This window comes from Oncorhynchus nerka, linkage group LG11, assembly GCF_034236695.1.
Source record: "Oncorhynchus nerka isolate Pitt River linkage group LG11, Oner_Uvic_2.0, whole genome shotgun sequence".
In the NCBI taxonomy this organism is placed as follows: domain Eukaryota; kingdom Metazoa; phylum Chordata; class Actinopteri; order Salmoniformes; family Salmonidae; genus Oncorhynchus; species Oncorhynchus nerka.
In genome coordinates, this window is record NC_088406.1 from 2,339,630 (window position 1) to 2,359,611 (window position 19,982).

Here is a 19,982-nt window from a genome sequence, read left to right on the forward strand (position 1 = left end):
CCAGTCTCAGGTACAGGCTTCCCTTCCTCCCACTCCCAGTCCCAGGTACAGGCTTCCCTTCCTCTACCCTCCCAGTCCAGGTACAGGCTTCCTTCCTCTCCCTCCCAGGTACAGGCTTCCTTCCTCTACCCTCCCAGTCTCAGGTACAGGCTTCCTTCCTCTACCCTCCCAGGTACAGGCTTCCCTTCCTCTACCCTCCCAGGTACAGGCTTCCCTTCCTCTACCTCCCAGTCTCAGGTACAGGCTTCCCTTCCTCTATCCTCCCAGTCTCAGGTACAGGCTTCCCATCCTCCCAGGTACAGGCTTCCTTCCTCTACCCTCCCAGTCTCAGGTACAGGCTTCCCTTCCTCTACCCTCCCAGTCTCAGGTACAGGCTTCCCTTCCTCTACCCTCCCAGGTACAGGCTTCCCTTCCTCTACCCTCCCAGTCTCAGGTACAGGCTTCCCTTCCTCTACCCTCCCAGGTACAGGCTTCCCTTCCTCTATCCTCCCAGTCCCAGGTACAGGCTTCCCTTCCTCTACCCTCCCAGTCCCAGGTACAGGCTTCCCTTCCTCTACCCTCCCAGTCTCAGGTACAGGCTTCCCTTCCTCCCTCCTCGCAGTCTCAGGTACAGGCTTCCCTTCCTCTACCCTCCCAGGTACAGGCTTCCCTTCCTCTATCCTCCCAGTCTCAGGTACAGGCTTCCCTTCCTCTACCCTCCCAGGTACAGGCTTCCCTTCCTCTATCCTCCCAGTCTCAGGTACAGGCTTCCCTTCCTCTACCCTCCCAGTCCCAGGTACAGGCTTCCCTTCCTCTACCCTCCCAGGTACAGGCTTCCCTTCCTCTACCCTCCCAGTCTCAGGTACAGGCTTCCCTTCCTCTACCCTCCCAGTCTCAGGTACAGGCTTCCCTTCCTCTACTCTCCCAGGTACAGGCTTCCCTTCCTCTACCCTCCCAGGTACAGGCTTCCCTTCCTCTATCCTCCCAGTCTCAGGTACAGGCTTCCCTTCCTCTACCCTCCCAGTCTCAGGTACAGGCTTCCCTTCCTCTACCCTCCCAGTCCCAGGTACAGGCTTCCCTTCCTCTACCCTCCCAGGTAGGTACAGGCTTCCCTTCCTCTATCCTCCCAGTCTCAGGTACAGGCTTCCCTTCCTCTACCCTCCCAGTCCCAGGTACAGGCTTCCCTTCCTCTACCCTCCCAGGTACAGGCTTCCCTTCCTCTACCCTCCCAGGTACAGGCTTCCCTTCCTCTATCCTCCCAGTCTCAGGTACAGGCTTCCCTTCCTCTACCCTCCCAGTCTCAGGTACAGGCTTCCCTCCCTCTACCCTCCCAGGTACAGGCTTCTCTCCCTCTACCCTCCCAGGTACAGGCTTCCCTTCCTCTACCCTCCCAGTCTCAGGTACAGGCTTCCCTCCCTCTACCCTCCCAGGTACAGGCTTCCTTCCTCTACCCTCCCAGGTACAGGCTTCCCTTCCTCTACCCTCCCAGGTACAGGCTTCCTTCCTCTATCCTCCCAGTCTCAGGTACAGGCTTCCCTTCCTCTCCCTCCCAGGTACAGGCTTCCCTTCCTCTACCCTCCCAGGTCTCAGGCTTCCTTCCTCTACCCCCAGTCCCAGGTACAGGCTTCCCTTCCTCTACCCTCCCAGTCTCAGGTACAGGCTTCCTTCCTCTACCCTCCCAGGTACAGGCTTCCCTTCCTCTACCCTCCCAGGTCCCAGGCTTCCCTTCCTCTACCCTCCCAGTCTCAGGTACAGGCTTCCCTTCCTCTATCCTCCCAGTCTCAGGTACAGGCTTCCCTTCCTCTATCCTCCCAGGTACAGGCTTCCCTTCCTCTACCCTCCCAGTCTCAGGTACAGGCTTCCCTCCCTCTACCCTCCCAGGTACAGGCTTCCCTTCCTCTACCCTCCCAGGTACAGGCTTCCTTCCTCTACCCTCCCAGGTCAGGCTTCCTTCCTCTACCCTCCCAGTCTCAGGTACAGGCTTCCCTTCCTCTCCTCCCAGTCCCAGGTACAGGCTTCCCTCCCCTCCTCCCAGTCCCAGGTACAGGCTTCCCTTCCTCTACCCTCCCAGGTACAGGCTTCCCTTCCTCTACCCTCCCAGTCTCAGGTACAGGCTTCCCTTCCTCTACCCTCCCAGTCCCAGGTACAGGCTTCCCTTCCTCTACCCTCCCAGGTACAGGCTTCCCTTCCTCTACCCTCCCAGTCTCAGGTACAGGCTTCCCTTCCTCTATCCTCCCAGTCTCAGGTACAGGCTTCCCTTCCTCTACCCTCCCAGGTACAGGCTTCCCTTCCTCTACCCTCCCAGTCTCAGGTACAGGCTTCCCTTCCTCTATCCTCCCAGTCTCAGGTACAGGCTTCCCTTCCTCTACCCTCCCAGGTACAGGCTTCCCTTCCTCTATCCTCCCAGTCTCAGGTACAGGCTTCCCTTCCTCTACCCTCCCAGGTACAGGCTTCCCTTCCTCCCAGTCTCAGGTACAGGCTTCCTCCTCTACCCTCCCAGTCCCAGGTACAGGCTTCCTTCCTCTACCCTCCCAGTCTCAGGTACAGGCTTCCCTTCCTCTACCCTCCCAGTCTCAGGTACAGGCTTCCCTTCCTCTACCCTCCCAGTCTCAGGTACAGGCTTCCCTTCCTCTACCCTCCCAGGTACAGGCTTCCCTTCCTCTACCTCCCAGTCTCAGGTACAGGCTTCCCTTCCTCTACCCTCCCAGGTACAGGCTTCCCTTCCTCTATCCTCCCAGTCTCAGGTACAGGCTTCCCTTCCTCTACCCTCCCAGTCCCAGGTACAGGCTTCCCTTCCCCTCCCAGTCCCAGGTACAGGCTTCCCTTCCTCTACCCTCCCAGTCTCAGGTACAGGCTTCCCTTCCTCTCCCTCCCAGTCTCAGGTACAGGCTTCCTTCCTCTACCCTCCCAGGTACAGGCTTCCTTCCTCTACCCCAGTCCCAGGTACAGGCTTCCCTTCCTCTACCCTCCCAGTCCCAGGTACAGGCTTCCCTTCCTCTACCCTCCCAGTCTCAGGTACAGGCTTCCCTTCCTCTACCCTCTCCCAGGTACAGGCTTCCCTTCCTCTACCCTCCCAGGTACAGGCTTCCCCTTCCTCTCCCAGGTACCTCCCAGTCTCAGGTACAGGCTTCCCCTTCCTCCCAGTCTCAGGTACCTTCCTCCCAGTCCCAGGTACAGGCTTCCCTTCCTCTACCCTCCCAGGTACAGGCTTCCCTTCCTCTACCCTCCCAGGTACAGGCTTCCCTTCCTCTATCCCTCCCAGTCTCAGGTACAGGCTTCCCTTCCTCTACCCTCCCAGTCTCAGGTACAGGCTTCCTTCCTCTACCCTCCCAGGTCAGGCTTCCTTCCTCTACCCTCCCAGGTACAGGCTTCCCTTCCTCTACCCTCCCAGTCTCAGGTACAGGCTTCCCTTCCTCTACCCCCAGTCCCAGGTACAGGCTTCCCTTCCTCTACCTCCCAGTCCCAGGTACAGGCTTCCCTTCCTCTACCCTCCCAGGTACAGGCTTCCTTCCTCTACCCTCCCAGTCTCAGGTACAGGCTTCCCAGTCCCAGGTACAGGCTTCCCTTCCTCTACCCTCCCAGGTACAGGCTTCCCTTCCTCTACCCTCCCAGGTACAGGCTTCCCTTCCTCTACCCTCCCAGTCTCAGGTACAGGCTTCCCTTCCTCTACCCTCCCAGGTACAGGCTTCCCTTCCTCTACCCCCCCAGTCCCAGGTACAGGCTTCCTTCCTCTACCCTCCCAGTCTCAGGTACAGGCTTCCCTTCCTCTATCCTCCCAGTCTCAGGTACAGGCTTCCCTTCCTCTATCCTCCCAGGTACAGGCTTCCCTTCCTCTACCCTCCCAGTCCCAGGTACAGGCTTCCCTTCCTCTACCCTCCCAGTCTCAGGTACAGGCTTCCCTTCCTCTACCCTCCCAGGTACAGGCTTCCCTTCCTCTACCCTCCCAGGTACAGGCTTCCCTTCCTCTACCCTCCCAGGTACAGGCTTCCCTTCCTCTACCCTCCCAGTCTCAGGTACAGGCTTCCCTTCCTCTATCCTCCCAGTCCCAGGTACAGGCTTCCCTTCCTCTACCCTCCCAGTCCCAGGTACAGGCTTCCTCTCCCTCTCAGGTACAGGCTTCTCCCAGTCTCCCAGGTACAGGCTTCCCTTCCTCTCCTCCCAGGTACAGGCTTCCTCCCTCTACCCTCCCAGTCTCAGGTACAGGCTTCCCTTCCTCTACCCTCCCAGTCTCAGGTACAGGCTTCCCTTCCTCTACCCTCCCAGTCTCAGGTACAGGCTTCCCTTCCTCTATCCTCCCAGTCTCAGGTACAGGCTTCCCTTCCTCTACCCTCCCAGTCTACAGGCTTCCCTTCCTCTATCCTCCCAGGTACAGGCTTCCCTTCCTCTACCCTCCCAGTCTCAGGTACAGGCTTCCTTCCTCTATCCTCCCAGTCTCAGGTACAGGCTTCCTTCCTCTATCCTCCCAGTCTCAGGTACAGGCTTCCCTTCCTCTACCCTCCCAGGTACAGGCTTCCTTCCTCTAGTCTCAGTACAGGCTTCCCTTCCTCTACCCTCCCAGTCTCAGGTACAGGCTTCCCTTCCTCTACCCTCCCAGGTACAGGCTTCCCTTCCTCTATCCTCCCAGTCTCAGGTACAGGCTTCCCTCCTCTACCCTCCCAGGTACAGGCTTCCCTTCCTCTACCCTCCCAGTCCCCAGGTACAGGCTTCCCTCCTCTACCCTCCCAGTCCCAGGTACAGGCTTCCTTCCTCTATCCTCCCAGTCTCAGGTACAGGCTTCCCTTCCTCTACCCCCAGTCCCAGGTACAGGCTTCCCTTCCTCTATCCTCCCAGTCTCAGGTACAGGCTTCCCTTCCTCTACCCTCCCCCAGGTACAGGCTCCCAGGTACAGGCTTCCCTCCTCTACCCTCCCAGGTACAGGCTTCCCCTTCCTCTACCCTCCCAGTCTCAGGTACAGGCTTCCTTCCTCTACCCTCCCAGGTCTCAGGCTTCCTTCCTCTACCCTCCCAGTCTCAGGTACAGGCTTCCCTCCCTCTACCCTCCCAGGTACAGGCTTCCTTCCTCTACCCTCCCAGGTACAGGCTTCCTTCCTCTCCCTCCCAGGTACAGGCTTCCCTTCCTCTACCCTCCCAGTCCCAGGTACAGGCTTCCCTTCCTCTACCCTCCCAGTCCCAGGTACAGGCTTCCTTCCTCTACCCTCCCAGGTACAGGCTTCCCTTCCTCTACCCTCCCAGTCCCAGGTACAGGCTTCCTTCCTCTCCCTCCCAGGTACAGGCTTCCCTTCCTCTACCCTCCCAGTCTCAGGTACAGGCTTCCCTTCCTCTACCCTCCCAGGTACAGGCTTCCCTTCCTCTACCCTCCCAGTCTCAGGTACAGGCTTCCCTTCCTCTACCCTCCCAGGTACAGGCTTCCTTCCTCTACCCTCCCAGTCTCAGGTACAGGCTTCCCTTCCTCTACCCTCCCAGGTACAGGCTTCCCTTCCTCTACCCTCCCAGGTACAGGCTTCCCTTCCTCTACCCTCCCAGTCTCAGGTACAGGCTTCCCTTCCTCTATCCTCCCAGTCTCAGGTACAGGCTTCCCTTCCTCTACCCTCCCAGGTACAGGCTTCCCTTCCTCTACCCTCCCAGTCTCAGGTACAGGCTTCCCTTCCTCTACCCTCCCAGTCTCAGGTACAGGCTTCCTTCCTCTACCCTCCCAGGTACAGGCTTCCCTTCCTCTAGGGTACAGGCTTCCCTTCCTCTACCCTCCCAGGTACAGGCTTCCCTTCCTCTACCCTCCCAGTCTCAGGTACAGGCTTCCCTTCCTCTACCCTCCCAGGTACAGGCTTCCCTTCCTCTACCCTCCCAGTCTCAGGTACAGGCTTCCCTTCCTCTACCCTCCCAGTCTCAGGTACAGGCCCTTCCCTCCCAGTCCCAGGTACAGGCTTCCCTTCCTCTACCCTCCCAGGTACAGGCTTCCCTTCCTCTACCCTCCCAGTCTCAGGTACAGGCTTCCCCTCCCTCCCAGTCCCAGGTACAGGCTTCCCTCCCAGTCTCCCAGGTACAGGCTTCCCTTCCTCTACCCTCCCAGGTACAGGCTTCCTTCCTCTAGTCCCAGGTACAGGCTTCCCTTCCTCTACCCTCCCAGTCCCAGGTACAGGCTTCCCTTCCTCTATCCTCCCAGTCTCAGGTACAGGCTTCCCTTCCTCTACCCTCCCAGTCCCAGGTACAGGCTTCCCTTCCTCTACCCTCCCAGTCTCAGGTACAGGCTTCCCTTCCTCTACCCTCCCAGTCCCAGGTACAGGCTTCCCTTCCTCTACCCTCCCAGTCCAGGTACAGGCTTCCCTTCCTCTACCCTCCCAGTCCCAGGTACAGGCTTCCCTTCCTCTACCCTCCCAGTCTCAGGTACAGGCTTCCCTTCCTCTACCCTCCCAGGTACAGGCTTCCCTTCCTCTACCCTCCCAGTCTCAGGTACAGGCTTCCCTCCCTCTACCCTCCCAGGTACAGGCTTCCCTTCCTCTACCCTCCCAGGTACAGGCTTCCCTTCCTCTACCCTCCCAGTCTCAGGTACAGGCTTCCCTTCCTCTATCCTCCCAGTCTCAGGTACAGGCTTCCCTTCCTCTACCCTCCCAGGTACAGGCTTCCCTTCCTCTACCCTCCCAGTCCCAGGTACAGGCTTCCCTTCCTCTACCCTCCCAGTCTCAGGTACAGGCTTCCCTTCCTCTACCCTCCCAGGTACAGGCTTCCCTTCCTCTACCCTCCCAGGTACAGGCTTCCCTTCCTCTACCCTCCCAGGTACAGGCTCCCCTCTAGTCTCAGGTACAGGCTTCCCTTCCTCTACCCAGTCCCAGGTACAGGCTTCCTTCCTCTACCCTCCCAGTCTCAGGTACAGGCTTCCCTTCCTCTACCCTCCCAGTCTCAGGTACAGGCTTCCCTTCCTCTACCTCCCAGTCCCAGGTACAGGCTTCCCTTCCTCTACCCTCCCAGTCTCAGTACAGGCTTCCTTCCTCTACCCTCCCAGTCTCAGGTACAGGCTTCCCTTCCTCTACCCTCCCAGGTACAGGCTTCCCTTCCTCTACCCTCCCAGTCTCAGGTACAGGCTTCCCTTCCTCTACCCTCCCAGGTACAGGCTTCCCTTCCTCTACCCTCCCAGTCTCAGGTACAGGCTTCCCTCCCTCTACCCTCCCAGTCTCAGGTACAGGCTTCCCTTCCTCTATCCTCCCAGTCTCAGGTACAGGCTTCCCTTCCTCTATCCTCCCAGGTACAGGCTTCCCTTCCTCTATCCTCCCAGGTACAGGCTTCCCTCCCTCTACCCTCCCAGTCTCAGGTACAGGCTTCCTTCCTCTATCCTCCCAGTCTCAGGTACAGGCTTCCCTTCCTCTACCCTCCCAGGTACAGGCTTCCCTTCCTCTACCCTCCCAGGTCCCAGTCTCAGGTACAGGCTTCCCTCCTCTACCCTCCCAGTCTCAGGTACAGGCTTCCCTTCCTCTACCCCTCCCAGTCCCAGGTACAGGCTTCCCTTCCTCTATCCTCCCCTTCCTCTATCCTCCCAGGTACAGGCTTCCTTCCTCTACCCTCCCAGTCTCAGGTACAGGCTTCCCTTCCTCTACCCTCCCAGGTACAGGCTTCCCTCCTCTAGTCTCAGGTACAGGCTTCCCTTCCTCTACCCTCCCAGTCTCAGGTACAGGCTTCCCTTCCTCTACCCTCCCAGGTACAGGCTTCCCTCCCTCTATCCTCCCAGGTACAGGCTTCCCTTCCTCTACCCTCCCAGGTACAGGCTTCCCTTCCTCTACCCTCCCAGTCCCAGGTACAGGCTTCCCCTCCTCTACCCTCCCAGTCCCAGGTACAGGCTTCCCTTCCTCCCAGTCTCAGGTACAGGCTTCCCTTCCTCTACCCCCAGTCCCAGGTACAGGCTTCCCTTCCTCTACCCTCCCAGTCTCAGGTACAGGCTTCCCTTCCTACCCTCCCAGGTACAGGCTTCCCTTCCTCTACCCTCCCAGTCCCAGGTACAGGCTTCCTTCCTCTACCCTCCCAGGTCTCACAGGCTTCCTTCCTCTACCCTCCCAGTCTCAGGTACAGGCTTCCTTCCTCTACCCTCCCAGGTACAGGCTTCCCTTCCTCTACCCTCCCAGTCCCAGGTACAGGCTTCCCTTCCTCTACCCTCCCAGTCTCAGGTACAGGCTTCCCTTCCTCTACCCTCCCAGGTACAGGCTTCCCTTCCTCTACCCTCCCAGGTACAGGCTTCCCTTCCTCTCAGGTACAGGCTTCCCTTCCTCTACCCTCCCAGTCTCAGGTACAGGCTTCCCTTCCTCTACCCTCCCAGTCTCAGGTACAGGCTTCCCTTCCTCTACCCTCCCAGTCTCAGGTACAGGCTTCCCTTCCTCTACCCTCCCAGTCTCAGGTACAGGCTTCCCTTCCTCTATCCTCCCAGTCCCAGGTACAGGCTTCCCTTCCTCTACCCTCCCAGTCCCAGGTACAGGCTTCCCTTCCTCTACCCTCCCAGTCTCAGGTACAGGCTTCCCTTCCTCTATCCTCCCAGGTACAGGCTTCCCTCCCTCTACCCTCCCAGTCTCAGGTACAGGCTTCCCTCCCTCTACCCTCCCAGTCTCAGGTACAGGCTTCCCTCCCTCTACCCTCCCAGTCTCAGGTACAGGCTTCCCTTCCTCTATCCTCCCAGTCTCAGGTACAGGCTTCCCTTCCTCTATCCTCCCAGGTACAGGCTTCCCTTCCTCTATCCTCCCAGGTACAGGCTTCCCTCCCTCTACCCTCCCAGTCTCAGGTACAGGCTTCCCTTCCTCTATCCTCCCAGTCTCAGGTACAGGCTTCCCTTCCTCTATCCTCCCAGGTACAGGCTTCCCTTCCTCTACCCTCCCAGGTACAGGCTTCCCTTCTACCCTCCCAGTCTCAGGTACAGGCTTCCCTTCCTCTACCCTCCCAGTCTCAGGTACAGGCTTCCCTTCCTCTACCCTCCCAGGTACAGGCTTCCCTCCCTCTATCCTCCCAGGTACAGGCTTCCCTTCCTCTACCCTCCCAGGTACAGGCTTCCCTTCCTCTACCCTCCCAGTCCCAGGTACAGGCTTCCCCTCCTCTACCCTCCCAGTCCCAGGTACAAGCTTCCCTTCCTCTATCCTCCCAGTCTCAGGTACAGGCTTCCCTTCCTCTACCCTCCCAGGTACAGGCTTCCCTTCCTCTACCCTCCCAGTCTCAGGTACAGGCTTCCCTTCCTCTACCCTCCCAGGTACAGGCTTCCCTTCCTCTACCCTCCCAGTCCCAGGTACAGGCTTCCCTTCCTCTACCCTCCCAGGTACAGGCTTCCCTTCCTCTACCCTCCCAGTCTCAGGTACAGGCTTCCCTTCATCTACCCTCCCAGGTACAGGCTTCCTTTCCTCTACCCTCCCAGTCTCAGGTACAGGCTTCCCTTCCTCTACCCTCCCAGTCCCAGGTACAAGCTTCCCTTCCTCTATCCTCCCAGTCTCAGGTACAGGCTTCCCTTCCTCTACCCTCCCAGGTACAGGCTTCCCTTCCTCTACCCTCCCAGGTACAGGCTTCCCTTCCCTAGTCTCAGGTACAGGCTTCCCTTCCTCTATCCTCCCAGTCTCAGGTACAGGCTTCCCTTCCTCTATCCTCCCAGGTACAGGCTTCCCTCCCTCTACCCTCCCAGTCTCAGGTACAGGCTTCCCTTCCTCTACCCTCCCAGTCTCAGGTACAGGCTTCCCTTCCTCTACTCTCCCAGGTACAGGCTTCCCTTCCTCTACCCTCCCAGGTACAGGCTTCCCTTCCTCTACCCTCCCAGTCTCAGGTACAGGCTTCCCTTCCTCTACCCTCCCAGTCTCAGGTACAGGCTTCCCTTCCTCTACCCTCCCAGGTACAGGCTTCCCTTCCTCTATCCTCCCAGTCCCAGGTACAGGCTTCCCTTCCTCTACCCTCCCAGTCTCAGGTACAGGCTTCCCTTCCTCTACCCTCTCAGGTACAGGCTTCCCTTCCTCTACCCTCCCAGTCTCAGGTACAGGCTTCCCTTCCTCTACCCTCCCAGTCTCAGGTACAGGCTTCCCTTCCTCTACCCTCCCAGGTACAGGCTTCCCAGGTCTCAGGTACAGGCTTCCCTCCTCTACCCTCCCAGTCTCAGGTACAGGCTTCCCTTCCTCTACCCTCCCAGTCCCAGGTACAGGCTTCCCTTCCTCTACCCTCCCAGTCCCAGGTACAGGCTTCCCTTCCTCTACCCTCCCAGTCTCAGGTACAGGCTTCCCTCCCTCTACCCTCCCAGTCTCAGGTACAGGCTTCCCTTCCTCTACCCTCCCAGTCCCAGGTACAGGCTTCCCTTCCTCTACCCTCCCAGTCTCAGGTACAGGCTTCCCTTCCTCTACCCTCCCAGTCTCAGGTACAGGCTTCCCTTCCTCTACCCTCCCAGTCTCAGGTACAGGCTTCCCTTCCTCTACCTTCCCAGGTACAGGCTTCCCTTCCTCTACCCTCCCAGTCTCAGGTACAGGCTTCCCTCCCTCTACCCTCCCAGTCTCAGGTACAGGCTTCCCTCTCCCTCCCAGTCCCAGGTACAGGCTTCCCTTCCTCTACCCTCTCAGGTACAGGCTTCCCTTCCTCTACCCTCCCAGTCTCAGGTACAGGCTTCCCTCCCTCTACCCTCCCAGGTACAGGCTTCCCTTCCTCTACCCTCCCAGGTACAGGCTTCCCTTCCTCTACCCTCCCAGTCTCAGGTACAGGCTTCCCTTCCTCTATCCTCCCAGTCTCAGGTACAGGCTTCCCTTCCTCTACCCTCCCAGGTACAGGCTTCCCTTCCTCTACCCTCCCAGTCTCAGGTACAGGCTTCCCTTCCTCTATCCTCCCAGTCTCAGGTACAGGCTTCCCTTCCTCTACCCTCCCAGGTACAGGCTTCCCTTCCTCTATCCTCCCAGTCTCAGGTACAGGCTTCCCTTCCTCTACCCTCCCAGTCTCAGGTACAGGCTTCCCTTCCTCTACTCTCCCAGGTACAGGCTTCCCTTCCTCTATCCTCCCAGTCTCAGGTACAGGCTTCCCTTCCTCTACCCTCCCAGTCTCAGGTACAGGCTTCCCTTCCTCTACCCTCCCAGGTACAGGCTTCCCTTCCTCTACCCTCCCAGTCTCAGGTACAGGCTTCCCTCCCTCTACCCTCCCAGTCTCAGGTACAGGCTTCCCTTCCTCTATCCTCCCAGGTACAGGCTTCCCTCCCTCTACCCTCCCAGTCTCAGGTACAGGCTTCCCTTCCTCTATCCTCCCAGTCTCAGGTACAGGCTTCCCTTCCTCTATCCTCCCAGGTACAGGCTTCCCTTCCTCTACCCTCCCAGGTACAGGCTTCCCTCCTCTACCCTCCCAGTCTCAGGTACAGGCTTCCCTTCCTCTACCCTCCCAGTCCCAGGTACAGGCTTCCCTTCCTCTACCCTCCCAGTCTCAGGTACAGGCTTCCCTTCCTCTACCCTCCCAGTCTCAGGTACAGGCTTCCCTTCCTCTACCCTCCCAGTCCCAGGTACAGGCTTCCCTTCCTCTACCCTCCCAGTCTCAGGTACAGGCTTCCCTTCCTCTACCCTCCCAGTCTCAGGTACAGGCTTCCCTTCCTCTACCCTCCCAGTCTCAGGTACAGGCTTCCTTCCTCTACCCTCCCAGGTACAGGCTTCCCTTCCTCTACCCTCCCAGTCTCAGGTACAGGCTTCCCTCCTCTACCCTCCCAGTCTCAGGTACAGGCTTCCCTTCCTCTACCCTCCCAGTCCCAGGTACAGGCTTCCCTTCCTCTACCCTCCCAGGTACAGGCTTCCCTTCCTCTACCCTCCCAGTCTCAGGTACAGGCTTCCCTCCTCTAGGTACAGGCTTCCCTTCCTCTACCCTCCCAGGTACAGGCTTCCCTTCCTCTACCCTCCCAGTCTCAGGTACAGGCTTCCTTCCTCTATCCTCCCAGTCTCAGGTACAGGCTTCCCTTCCTCTACCCTCCCAGGTACAGGCTTCCCTTCCTCTACCCTCCCAGTCTCAGGTCAGGCTTCCCTTCCTCTATCCTCCCAGTCTCAGGTACAGGCTTCCCTTCCTCTACCCTCCCAGTCCAGGTACAGGCTTCCCTTCCTCTATCCTCCCAGTCTCAGGTACAGGCTTCCCTTCCTCTCCCTCCCAGTCTCAGGTACAGGCTTCCCTTCCTCTACCTCCCAGGTACAGGCTTCCCCTCCTCTAGTCTCAGGTACAGGCTTCCCTTCCTCTACCCTCCCAGTCTCAGGTACAGGCTTCCCTTCCTCTACCCTCCCTCAGGTACAGGCTTCCCTTCCTCTACCCTCCCAGTCTCAGGTACAGGCTTCCCTCCCTCTACCCTCCCAGTCTCAGGTACAGGCTTCCCTTCCTCTACCTCCCAGGTACAGGCTTCCCTCCTCTACCTCCCAGTCTCAGGTACAGGCTTCCCTTCCTCTATCCTCCCAGTCTCAGGTACAGGCTCCTTCCTCTCCCTCCCAGGTACAGGCTTCCCTTCCTCTACCCTCCCAGGTACAGGCTTCCCTTCCCCTCCCAGTCTCAGGTACAGGCTCCCACCCTCCCAGTCTCAGGTACAGGCTTCCCTTCCTCTACCCTCCCAGGTACAGGCTTCCCTCCCTCTATCCTCCCAGGTACAGGCTTCCCTTCCTCTACCCTCCCAGGTACAGGCTTCCCTTCCTCTACCCTCCCAGTCCCAGGTACAGGCTTCCCTCCTCCCCTCCCAGTCCCAGGTACAAGCTTCCCTCCTCTAGTCTCAGGTACAGGCTTCCCTTCCTCTACCCTCCCAGGTACAGGCTTCCCTTCCTCTACCCTCCCAGTCTCAGGTACAGGCTTCCCTCAGGTACAGGCTTCCCTTCCTCTACCCTCCCAGTCCCAGGTACAGGCTTCCCTTCCTCTACCCTCCCAGTCCCAGGTACAGGCTTCCCTTCCTCTACCCTCCCAGTCTCAGGTACAGGCTTCCCTTCCTCTACCCTCCCAGGTACAGGCTTCCCTTCCTCTAGTCTCAGGTACAGGCTTCCCTTCCTCTACCCTCCCAGTCCCAGGTACAGGCTTCCCTTCCTCTACCCTCCCAGTCTCAGGTACAGGCTTCCCTTCCTCTACCCTCCCAGGTACAGGCTTCCCTCCTCTAGTCCCAGGTACAGGCTTCCCTTCCTCTACCCTCCCAGTCTCAGGTACAGGCTTCCTTCCTCTATCCTCCCAGTCTCAGGTACAGGCTTCCCTTCCTCTCCTCCCAGGTACAGGCTTCCCTTCCTCTACCCAGTCTCAGGTACAGGCTTCCCTTCCTCTACCCTCCCAGTCTCAGGTACAGGCTTCCCTTCCTCTACCCTCCCAGGTCCCAGTCTCAGGTACAGGCTTCCTTCCTCTAGGGTACAGGCTTCCTTCCTCTACCCTCCCAGTCTCAGGTACAGGCTTCCCTTCCTCTACCCTCCCAGTCTCAGGTACAGGCTTCCCTTCCTCTACCCTCCCAGGTACAGGCTTCCCTTCCTCTACCCTCCCAGGTACAGGCTTCCCTTCCTCTACCCTCCCAGTCTCAGGTACAGGCTTCCCTTCCTCTACCCTCCCAGGTACAGGCTTCCCTTCCTCTACCCTCCCAGTCTCAGGTACAGGCTTCCCTTCCTCTACCCTCCCAGGTACAGGCTTCCCTTCCTCTACCCTCCCAGTCTCAGGTACAGGCTTCCCTTCCTCTACCCTCCCAGTCTCAGGTACAGGCTTCCCTCCTCTACCCTCCCAGTCTCAGGTACAGGCTTCCCTTCCTCTACCCTCCCAGGTACAGGCTTCCCTTCCTCTATCCTCCCAGGTACAGGCTTCCCTCCCTCTACCCTCCCAGTCTCAGGTACAGGCTTCCCTTCCTCTACCCTCCCAGGTACAGGCTTCCCTTCCTCTACCCTCCCAGTCTCAGGTACAGGCTTCCCTTCCTCTACCCTCCCAGGTACAGGCTTCCCTCCCTCTACCCTCCCAGTCTCAGGTACAGGCTTCCCTCCCTCTACCCTCCCAGTCTCAGGTACAGGCTTCCCTTCCTCTACCCTCCCAGTCTCAGGTACAGGCTTCCCTTCCTCTATCCTCCCAGGTACAGGCTTCCCTTCCTCTATCCTCCCAGGTACAGGCTTCCCTCCCTCTACCCTCCCAGTCTCAGGTACAGGCTTCCCTTCCTCTACCCTCCCAGGTACAGGCTTCCCTTCTACCCTCCCAGTCTCAGGTACAGGCATCCCTTCCTCTACCTCCCAGTCCCAGGTACAGGCTTCCCTTCCTCTACCCTCCCAGGTACAGGCTTCCTCCCAGTCCTCCCAGGTACAGGCTTCCCTTCCTCTACCTCCCAGGTCTCAGGCTTCCCTTCCTCTACCCTCCCAGTCCCAGGTACAGGCTTCCCTTCCTCTACCCTCCCAGTCCAGGTACAGGCTTCCCTTCCTCTACCCTCCCAGTCTCAGGTACAGGCTTCCTTCCTCTACCCTCCCAGGCTTCCCTTCCTCTACCCTCCCAGTCTCAGGTACAGGCTTCCCTTCCTCTACCCTCCCAGGTACAGGCTTCCCTTCCTCTACCCTCCCAGTCCCAGGTACAGGCTTCCCTTCCTCTACCCTCCCAGGTACAGGCTTCCCTTCCTCTACCCTCCCAGTCTCAGGTACAGGCTTCCCTTCCTCTACTCCCAGTCCCAGGTACAGGCTTCCCTTCCTCTACCCTCCCAGTCTCAGGTACAGGCTTCCCTTCCTCTACCCTCCCAGTCTCAGGTACAGGCTTCCCTTCCTCTACCCTCCCAGGTACAGGCTTCCTTCCTCTACCCTCCCAGGTAGGTACAGGCTTCCCTTCCTCTACCCTCCCAGGTCAGGCTTCCTTCCTCTACCCTCCCAGTCTCAGGTACAGGCTTCCCTTCCTCTACCCTCCCAGTCTCAGGTACAGGCTTCCCTTCCTCTACCCTCCCAGTCTCAGGTACAGGCTTCCCTTCCTCTACCCTCCCAGTCTCAGGTACAGGCTTCCCTTCCTCTATCCTCCCAGTCCCAGGTACAGGCTTCCCTTCCTCTACCCTCCCAGTCCCAGGTACAGGCTTCCCTTCCTCTACCCTCCCCCTCAGTCTCAGGTACAGGCTTCCCTTCCTCTACCTCCCAGGTACAGGCTTCCTTCCTCTACCCTCCCAGTCTCAGGTACAGGCTTCCCTTCCTCTACCCTCCCAGTCTCAGGTACAGGCTTCCCTCCTCTACCCTCCCAGTCTCAGGTACAGGCTTCCCTTCCTCTACCTCCCAGTCTCAGGTACAGGCTTCCTCTCCTCTATCCTCCCAGGTACAGGCTTCCCTTCCTCTACCCTCCCAGGTCAGGTACAGGCTTCCCTTCCTCTACCCTCCCAGTCTCAGGTACAGGCTTCCCTTCCTCTACCTCCCAGTCTCAGGTACAGGCTTCCCTTCCTCTATCCTCCTCAGGTACAGGCTTCCCTTCCTCTACCCTCCCAGGTACAGGCTCCTCCAGGTACAGGCTTCCCTTCCTCTACCCTCCCAGTCTCAGGTACAGGCTTCCCTTCCTCTCCCTCCCAGGTACAGGCTTCCCTCCCATCCTCCCAGGTACAGGCTTCCCTTCCTCTACCCTCCCAGGTACAGGCTTCCCTTCCTCTACCCTCCCAGTCCCAGGTACAGGCTTCCCCTCCTCTACCCTCCCAGTCCCAGGTACAGGCTTCCCCTCTAGTCCTCCCAGTCTCAGGTACAGGCTTCCCTTCCTCTACCCTCCCAGGTACAGGCTTCCCTTCCTCTACCCTCCCAGTCTCAGGTACAGGCTTCCCTTCATCTACCCTCCCAGGTACAGGCTTCCCTTCCTCTACCCTCCCAGTCCCAGGTACAGGCTTCCCTTCCTCTACCCTCCCAGGTACAGGCTTCCCTTCCTCTACCCTCCCAGTCTCAGGTACAGGCTTCCCTTCATCTACCCTCCCAGGTACAGGCTTCCTTTCCTCTACCCTCCCAGTCTCAGGTACAGGCTTCCCTTCCTCTACCCTCCCAGTCCCAGGTACAAGCTTCCCTTCCTCTATCCTCCCAGTCTCAGGTACAGGCTTCCCTTCCTCTACCCTCCCAGGTACAGGCTTCCCTTCCTCTACCCTCCCAGGTACAGGCTTCCCTTCCTCTACCCTCCCAGTCTCAGGTACAGGCTTCCCTTCCTCTATCCTCCCAGTCTCAGGTACAGGCTTCCCTTCCTCTATCCTCCCAGGTACAGGCTTCCCTCCCTCTACCCTCCCAGTCTCAGGTACAGGCTTCCCTTCCTCTACCCTCCCAGTCTCAGGTACAGGCTTCCTTCCTCTACCTCCCAGGGTACAGGCTTCCTTCCTCTACCCTCCCAGGTACAGGCTTCCCTTCCTCTATCCTCCCAGTCTCAGGTACAGGCTTCCCTTCCTCTACCCTCCCAGTCTCAGGTACAGGCTTCCCTTCCTCTACCCTCCCAGGTACAGGCTTCCCTTCCTCTACCCTCCCAGTCTCAGGTACAGGCTTCCCTTCCTCTACCCTCCCAGTCTCAGGTACAGGCTTCCCTCCCTCTACCCTCCCAGGTACAGGCTTCCCTTCCCTCCCCCTCAGTCTCAGGTACAGGCTTCCCTTCCTCTACCCTCCCAGTCTCAGGTACAGGCTTCCCTTCCTCTACCCTCCCAGGTACAGGCTTCCCTTCCTCTACCCTCCCAGTCTCAGGTACAGGCTTCCCTCCCTCTACCCTCCCAGTCTCAGGTACAGGCTTCCCTTCCTCTACCCTCCCAGTCCCAGGTACAGGCTTCCCTTCCTCTACCCTCCCAGTCCCAGGTACAGGCTTCCTTCCTCTACCCTCCCAGTCTCAGGTACAGGCTTCCTTCCTCTACCCTCCCAGTCTCAGGTACAGGCTTCCTTCCTCTACCCTCCCAGTCTCAGGTACAGGCTTCCTTTCCTCTACCCTCCCAGTCCAGGTCTCAGGTACAGGCTTCCCTTCCTCTACCCAGGTACAGGCTTCCCTCCCAGTCTCAGGTACAGGCTTCCCTTCCTCTACCCTCCCAGGTACAGGCTTCCCTTCCTCTACCCTCCCAGGTACAGGCTTCCCTTCCTCTACCCTCCCAGTCTCAGGTACAGGCTTCCCTTCCTCTACCCTCCCAGTCTCAGGTACAGGCTTCCCTTCCTCTACCCTCCCAGTCCCAGGTACAGGCTTCCCTCCTCTACTCTCCCAGTCTCAGGTACAGGCTTCCCTTCCTCTACCCTCCCAGTCTCAGGTACAGGCTTCCCTCCCTCTATCCTCCCAGGTACAGGCTTCCCTTCCTCTACCCTCCCAGGTACAGGCTTCCCTTCCTCTACCCTCCCAGTCTCAGGTACAGGCTTCCCTTCCTCTATCCTCCCAGTCTCAGGTACAGGCTTCCCTTCCTCTCCCTCCCAGGTACAGGCTTCCTTCCCAGTCTCAGGTACAGGCTTCCCCCTTCCTCTACCCTCCCAGTCTCAGGTACAGGCTTCCCTTCCTCTACCCTCCCAGGTACAGGCTTCCCTTCCTCTATCCTCCCAGTCTCAGGTACAGGCTTCCCTTCCTCTACCCTCCCAGTCTCAGGTACAGGCTTCCCTTCCTCTACCCTCCCAGGTACAGGCTTCCCTTCCTCTATCCTCCCAGTCTCAGGTACAGGCTTCCCTTCCTCTACCCTCCCAGTCTCAGGTACAGGCTTCCCTTCCTCTACCCTCCCAGTCCCAGGTACAGGCTTCCCTTCCTCTACCCTCCCAGTCTCAGGTACAGGCTTCCCTCCTCTACCCTCCCAGTCTCAGGTACAGGCTTCCCTTCCTCTACCCCTCCCAGTCCCAGTACAGGCTTCCCTTCCTCTACCCTCCCAGTCTCAGGTACAGGCTTCCCTTCCTCTACCTCCCAGTCTCAGGTACAGGCTTCCCTTCCTCTACCCTCCCAGTCTCAGGTACAGGCTTCCCTTCCTCTACCCTCCCAGGTACAGGCTTCCCTTCCTCTACCCTCCCAGTCTCAGGTACAGGCTTCCCTTCCTCTACCCTCCCAGTCTCAGGTACAGGCTTCCCTTCCTCTACCCTCCCAGTCTCAGGTACAGGCTTCCTTCCTCCTCTACCCTCCCAGTCTCAGGTACAGGCTTCCCTTCCTCTACCCTCCCAGTCCCAGGTACAGGCTTCCCTTCCTCTACCCTCCCAGTCTCAGGTACAGGCTTCCCTTCCTCTACCCTCCCAGTCTCAGGTACAGGCTTCCCTTCCTCTACCCTCCCAGTCTCAGGTACAGGCTTCCCTTCCTCTACCCTCCCAGGTACAGGCTTCCCTTCCTCTACCCTCCCAGTCTCAGGTACAGGCTTCCCTCCCTCTACCCTCCCAGTCTCAGGTACAGGCTTCCCTTCCTCTACCCTCCCAGTCCCAGGTACAGGCTTCCCTTCCTCTACCCTCCCAGGTACAGGCTTCCTTCCTCTACCCTCCCAGGTACAGGCTTCCCTCCTTCCCTCCCAGGTACAGGCCCTCCTCAGTCTCCCAGGTACAGGCTTCCCTTCCTCTACCCTCCCAGTCTCAGGTACAGGCTTCCCTTCCTCTATCCTCCCAGTCCCAGGTACAGGCTTCCCTTCCTCTACCCTCCCAGTCCCAGGTACAGGCTTCCCTTCCTCTACCCTCCCAGTCTCAGGTACAGGCTTCCCTTCCTCTACCCTCCCAGTCTCAGGTACAGGCTTCCCTTCCTCTAGTCCCAGGTACAGGCTTCCCTTCCTCTACCCTCCCAGTCTCAGGTACAGGCTTCCCTTCCTCTACCCTCCCAGTCTCAGGTACAGGCTTCCCTTCCTCTAGGTACAGGCTTCCCTTCCTCTATCCTCCCAGTCTCAGGTACAGGCTTCCCTTCCTCTACCCTCCCAGTCTCAGGTACAGGCTTCCCTTCCTCTACCCTCCCAGGTACAGGCTTCCCTTCCTCTACCCTCCCAGTCTCAGGTACAGGCTTCCCTCCCTCTACCCTCCCAGTCTCAGGTACAGGCTTCCCTTCCTCTATCCTCCCAGGTACAGGCTTCCCTTCCTCTACCCTCCCAGTCTCAGGTACAGGCTTCCCTTCCTCTATCCTCCCAGTCTCAGGTACAGGCTTCCCTTCCTCTATCCTCCCAGGTACAGGCTTCCCTTCCTCTACCCTCCCAGGTACAGGCTTCCCTCCTCTACCCTCCCAGTCTCAGGTACAGGCTTCCCTTCCTCTACCCTCCCAGTCTCAGGTACAGGCTTCCCTTCCTCTACCCTCCCAGGTACAGGCTTCCTCCCAGTCCTCCCAGGTACAGGCTTCCTTCCTCTACCCTCCCAGGTACAGGCTTCCTCCCTACCCTCCCAGTCCCAGGTACAGGCTTCCCTTCCTCTACCCTCCCAGTCTCAGGTACAGGCTTCCCTTCCTCTATCCTCCCAGTCTCAGGTACAGGCTTCCCTTCCTCCCAGTCTCAGGTACAGGCTTCCTCCTCCCAGGTACAGGCTTCCCTTCCTCTACCCCCAGTCCCAGGTACAGGCTTCCCTTCCTCTACCCTCCCAGTCTCAGGTACAGGCTTCCCTTCCTCTACCCTCCCAGGTAGGCTTCCCTTCCTCTACCCTCCCAGTCTCAGGTACAGGCTTCCCTTCCTCTACCCTCCCAGGTACAGGCTTCCTTCCTCTACCCTCCCAGTCTCAGGTACAGGCTTCCTTCCTCTACCCTCCCAGTCCCAGGTACAGGCTTCCTTCCTCTATCCTCCCAGTCTCAGGTACAGGCTTCCCTTCCTCTACCCTCCCAGGTACAGGCCCCTTCCTCTAGTCTCCCAGGTACAGGCTTCCTTCCTCTACCCTCCCAGTCTCAGGTACAGGCTTCCCTCCCTCTATCCTCCCAGTCCAGGTACAGGCTTCCCTTCCTCTATCCTCCCAGGTACAGGCTTCCCTTCTCTACCCTCCCAGTCTCAGGTACAGGCTTCCCTTCCTCTACCCTCCCAGTCTCAGGTACAGGCTTCCCTTCCCTCTACCCTCCCAGGTACAGGCTTCCTTCCTCTACCCTCCCAGGTACAGGCTTCCCTTCCTCTACCCTCCCAGTCTCAGGTACAGGCTTCCTTCCTCTACCCTCCCAGTCTCAGGTACAGGCTTCCCTTCCTCTACCCTCCCAGGTACA

The 19,982-nt window shown here is 59.0% G+C and overlaps 1 protein-coding gene across 1 annotated transcript in view; it reads left to right on the forward strand.

The window, feature by feature from the left end:
• Nucleotides 1-4,502, forward strand: part of cep126 (centrosomal protein 126) — a 59,772-nt gene extending 55,270 nt beyond the window's left edge. Inside the window, exon 9 of the mRNA XM_065024951.1 lies at nt 4,482-4,502. Within this exon, the coding sequence (XP_064881023.1) occupies nt 4,482-4,502 (21 nt within the window). The remainder of the gene's footprint in view (nt 1-4,481) is intronic.
• The last annotated feature ends 15,480 nt before the right edge of the window (nt 4,503-19,982 follow it).